This window comes from Lacerta agilis, chromosome 9, assembly GCF_009819535.1.
Source record: "Lacerta agilis isolate rLacAgi1 chromosome 9, rLacAgi1.pri, whole genome shotgun sequence".
Classification (NCBI taxonomy): domain Eukaryota; kingdom Metazoa; phylum Chordata; class Lepidosauria; order Squamata; family Lacertidae; genus Lacerta; species Lacerta agilis.
In genome coordinates this window covers 38,945,593-38,950,768 of record NC_046320.1, presented here as the reverse complement: position 1 = coordinate 38,950,768, position 5,176 = coordinate 38,945,593, and the positions used below count along the sequence as shown (strand labels likewise).

The 5,176-nt window shown below is 38.9% G+C and overlaps 1 protein-coding gene across 1 annotated transcript in view; it reads right to left on the bottom strand.

Moving 5' to 3' along the window:
- Positions 1-2,246: 2,246 nt before the first annotated feature.
- Positions 2,247-5,176, bottom strand: part of FREM3 (FRAS1 related extracellular matrix 3) — a 77,375-nt gene continuing 74,445 nt past the window's right edge. The window contains exons 22-24 of the mRNA XM_033160821.1: positions 4,120-4,307; positions 3,878-4,024; positions 2,247-3,307 (exon numbers count right to left, since the gene is read on the bottom strand). Coding sequence (XP_033016712.1) covers positions 2,777-3,307; positions 3,878-4,024; positions 4,120-4,307 — 866 coding nt within the window. The 3' untranslated portion in view covers positions 2,247-2,776. The remainder of the gene's footprint in view (positions 3,308-3,877; positions 4,025-4,119; positions 4,308-5,176) is intronic.

The window sequence follows — 5,176 nt, the reverse complement described above, 5'->3', positions numbered from 1 at the left end:
CTTTTTTATATGTTGTCCCTTCTTTCTGCATGAATAGTGTTGAAATTCATGGCTCAAGATTTGTTGGGTTCAGAAGTAGCAACACAAAGTGGCTTTTACAGTTGTCTATTTTAACAGTGACAGAGATAAACCTAGAGGTGCTGGCACTACTTGTTAATGTGGAGTAAGTTATTCAAATTGAGCTATACTGGACGTAAGAAATAGGGAAAGAAAAATCTCAAAGGTAAGTCCAATTCATGAGAGGTCTGTTATATTCATTTACACGCAAACGTCTTTTGAAGTGGTTGGTACTGATTCCTTTATGATTGTTGTACAAACTAGGCTTTCTTAACTTAGTTTGAACTGACTAGCTTATATTCAGTGGTAATACAGCGTAAGAATAGTAATTCACACACAAAAGTATGAAAGAAAAAAAACCTTTATAAAACATTTTGGCAATTTCACAATGAAAAGTGTAAGGTCACAATTATAAGAACGTATAAGCGACAGGACAATTCAATTATAATGTTTCAGTGCTTGCCTGAACCGGCTTTGCTCATATCTGGAAAACAAGTAGCATAAGCATATTGCAGAAATATACAACAGTGTCAAATGTATGTTTTAATGCTTATATCTCTGATTCCATAAACAACAAGAAAGGAGCTGGTCAGTAACAGCTAGGGCACACAGAAGGTGAGGTAATGAAGGAATACTTGCATTTTTGTCCCTTTCAGCAACTTGGGATGCTGAAGCAGATGTTTCAACAATACAGAGACTGGGTTGGTGGGACTTGCTGGATCCATGTACTTTGCCCTCCCCTTGCACTCTAGAAGAAACAGGTCCCAGGTAGGCAGGAGCAGCAGCCCCCCTACCTTAGTTTAAAATGCATAGCATCAATGACTTCCAAGCAAGCTTAGAGAATTGCACTGTAAGTCCTGAGTTCAATGGGGTTTACATCTTACATAAACGGGTATAGGATTGTGGGCTTTTAAGCACATAGTAACTGTTCTCCTTTGCAAAGGTTGCTGCAGTCTACTGGGTCACAGTGGCTAAATGAAGTATCTGAGGTCAGCTGAGGTCAGCTGCCATAGTAAAACTCATTTTCAGGTTTTGAGGGCTAGCCTGTAGCCCTACCAAGTTGTGTATGCTCTCTAGTCTGTAGAAGGCAGATTTATCAATTGACAGCTTTCCCATTTCAGTTTCATCAGTTATGTGCTTTGGGGGGTTTTAAAGAAAAAAAAAACCTAGCTGAACATCGTAAATAGTGTTGTTAAGTCATTTAGGAATTTTTAATTAATTGCTTATATGTTTGTTTCTTTTGTGATGCAAACAAGTCACAAAGTACATCCTGAATGAAAAAGCAAATACTTCTAAAATAGGCGCCACCTCTTATCTGTTTAAAAAATCTGACCAATTAAGTATGGGTATCTTTTTCATGGTTAAAAAAATCTTATAATAGATAAGCAAAATAAAACTTAGTGAAAATGTCTCATAAAAATTATGACTTGCTTTTGAGTAAACATGCATAAAATTCTGCTGTAAACATACTTGAATTTTCTGTGAACAGACCTTGTCTGAACCCAATATCTTAGCTGTAGGCAGTGCTCAGCAGAAAGATTCATACACGAAATTTACAAAAGCTGCATGTAGAATAAATGAATCTTTAACTACTTTTTTAGTTTTATATATACTCACTGCTTGAATAATTGTATGGCAAACTGAGATGGTTGCTGTATTTAGTTGTCATGGACATGTCTTCATCTTACAGCAATTTGAGTCTGTCAGATGCTGACCAGTGCCAAATATTGTTTCAGAAATGTGGGCAAACCTGACATGGAACAGAAACCATGTAGTCTAGCTTCCTCAAACCACTGTTACAGCATTAGAAAACATGCTTCGCACAACCCTTTACCAAAATATTTGGTGGTAATGATTCCAAGCTCCTTTACTGCAGTGGCTGCATTTGATGGTTTAGAGATTCATTGAGCAAAATAACTGATCCAGCCATGTAATGTAACAACAAATTATAGGATATAAATGTCTTAAGTTATTCACAATATCTTACAAAATTTGCCAAGCTAATGGACATTTTACTAACTGCAGGCAGACAAAAGGAAGGGCCATCTAGTAATGATTTAGGGTTATTGTAAAAGGCATGATAAAATACTAAGGATGCGTCAGCTTTAGGGTATGTTTGTAATACCTGTTGGTAAAACCATTTGGGAAATACTCTTTAAATTAGCTTTCCATTTTTCCAGTGTATGTCTCAGCCACTCGGACAGTACAATTCTGCTCTGAGATTTAATTACATATACTTTTCTTCTACCCTATCTCATTAAAATCTGACCCCTTCTCTCATTCTTCCTCACACCACTCCTTTCCATATACAAGACGGGTATAACTAGACATCATACAAGTTACTGGGTAAACAAAAAGGAACTCAATATCCCTTTGAGGAGCACCAGGCTTTCATGATGGTAGGCAAGGCACATTAATAGCTGCTAGCTGATGATTTATTTTTTTTAGCACCATTTGAAGAAGAAAGAGGGAAAGCTAAGTTTATTCCAGGAATCCATCCTGTTTTCCTGGGTAGGTGGGGAGGAAGTTAAGTTATAAATAAAGCACTCACACTTCTACACACTTCATCTTGTTTGCTACACTTTTTGTATGCTGTAATCTCATACAACCTAGCACCAACACGGCAGCTCCCAAGTCTGTGCAAACACAGCCCCCCAATACCAGTTTTTATGATGAAATGAAGTATCTTCAAACGACAACCCTCACCTTTGTGATGTAATTAAACTTCAGAGCTATCACTGCTGCTGTGCTGCGTGGTCACAGTTTCATTACTGCTGGAATAGCCGGTGCAGGAATTTGCTTTCCCATTAGTAGAACGTCCCTTTCTCTTCAATAGGAAGATGATAATCAAAACTGTGCTGATCAGAAGCAGCAGCCCAGCTGCACCTCCGACAATAGGTACAATCCTGTCTTCCATGTCGCTTCCAGTAATTTCCAGGACTGGCTTCTCGTATGGTTTACCGGGCGGGGACCAATCTTTCTGCTCAATAACAATTTTGTTAGACCGGTCAAGAGCTATGTGCTGGATGTTGGTGCCTCGATTCTTATCTGCACTGATATCTTGTGCAAGCGTAGGAGCATCTGAGATGGCTCTCCGACTGCGCCCAGAATACGTAGCACCTGGGATTCCACTGGCTGAAGATAAAAAGTGGTGGTACTCAACACTTCTCTTTCCAAGGCCTCTGTGGGCATTCTCACGTGACCGAACCATGTAGATAGTGTGGATGTACCATTCTCGACCTGCTGCTACCTGTTAGAGTAAAAACACACATGACAACTTTTAAGCAAAATTAAGTTGCTAAATGCCTCCTAATCTCTCTGGGGCTCAAGATTTCAAATATGACCGTCTCCCAGAGTATTGCTCCTGACATAAAAATAACACGACAATGCTATTTTGCATGGGAGGGGGGCAGACTTTGACAACACAGTATGCAAACATAAAACATGTTTTGTATACAGTCACTTGATTTAAGATGGAATGTTTACAATCTATTCCAGGAGGTTTTTGAAGGTGAGGATTATTATGCATCCCTTGAACAATAACATTTAACTTTATTTAGTTCCACTGACATGAAAAAAAGATTTCATCATAAATAGGTTTGGATTGATAGTGACAAAAATTGTCTTTCATGTAAATTTATATGACAACAAAGAAAGCAAAAACATTTTTGACAAAATTCCCAGAACACTGTTTTTATGAACACACAAATAAGGCTGTGTTTCAAAAAAAACTGCAGGAGTTTTGAAAAATACCTTGCTAGTTAGGAAGTTAGTTTCCAACATACCAGAGTTCTGGAACAGTATTACTCTCAGAAGTTACCTGGAAGAGTGGAGTCGACAACATGCTGAATCCATCAGACCCTGGCTGCTTTACCAAAGGATAACCATCTATGTGATCAACAGCGAGTTTTGCATGGAAGGCCATATTTCCAAACACTTTTGCCTGGGTATCAGGCTGAGCTTTATCCTAGGAGACAAAGAAACCAACACGGGTACATTATTACATTCAGGATTTCAAACCTGTTGTATTAGGATTGTGCTGTAGTGTACCATGGTACATACCAGAATCTTGAATCTGTATAAGAGGGAAGGGGAGTCTGCTAGGCAACCATATTCCTTGTTATCTGGACTGTACTTGGGGACATACCCGTCAGCTCCAGTGCACAAAAACACCTTCTCAATGTTACAGATGAAAGAATCTCCTAAATTCTGGACAGGATCCACCATGACACGACCATAGATTTCAGAGCCTAGAAATATTTTTAGAAAAAGTTATTTTGGAATACCATTGATACCCCTTACCTTCAAACGCAATCAGACCCCATAGGGCAGACAACAGTAAAGTAATAATATACAATATAGAAATAATTAACATTTTTGTTACAATAATTGTAATTAAAAAAACAAAACATACAATAAAATGTGTACTACTTTAAATAAAGCCTGGTATCCCAAAACACAGCATAAACACCTTTAATGTTCCAAAGATCTAAATATTTCTAAGTTTTTTTTTGGGGGGGGGGTATTTTTCCCTAATACCTAAGACAGGCAACCTGTGAACATCTCTGGGAAAGCATTCCAGAGGCGAGGAGCCACCACAGAAAAGGCTCTTTTGCATGTCACCATCTGCTGCACTTCAGAAAGCAGAAGTACCTAGAGAGAAGTCTTGGATGAAAATGTGAACAGGTGGACTGATAATAGGGAAGGCAATACAACAGAGATCTAGGTCCTCAGCTCTGTTTCTTAAAGGAGCCAATGAAGTTGTTGCAAGATAGGCTCTATTAATGTGACTTCCATTAGCAGGTGAGCTAACTAGCTGCAAGTTCTGAACCTTTGGCCCTTCAGATGTTGCTGAACTGCAACTTCCACCACCTCTGACTATTGGGTATGCTTGCTGGTGTTGGGAGTTGAAGTTCATCAACATCTGAAGGGCCAAAGGTTCCTCACACCTTGTCTAGAAAGCATAGGTCAGAAACCAGGAACCCTGAAGTCTCTGTTGGTGCTGTACGTATCCAACTGAAACCACTGCATTTCTGATACCAAAGTGGTGGGTTTGGGGGGTTTGTTTTAGTAGTGAGAATGTTTGGATATATTCTTTTCATAACCTCTCCCCTGCACC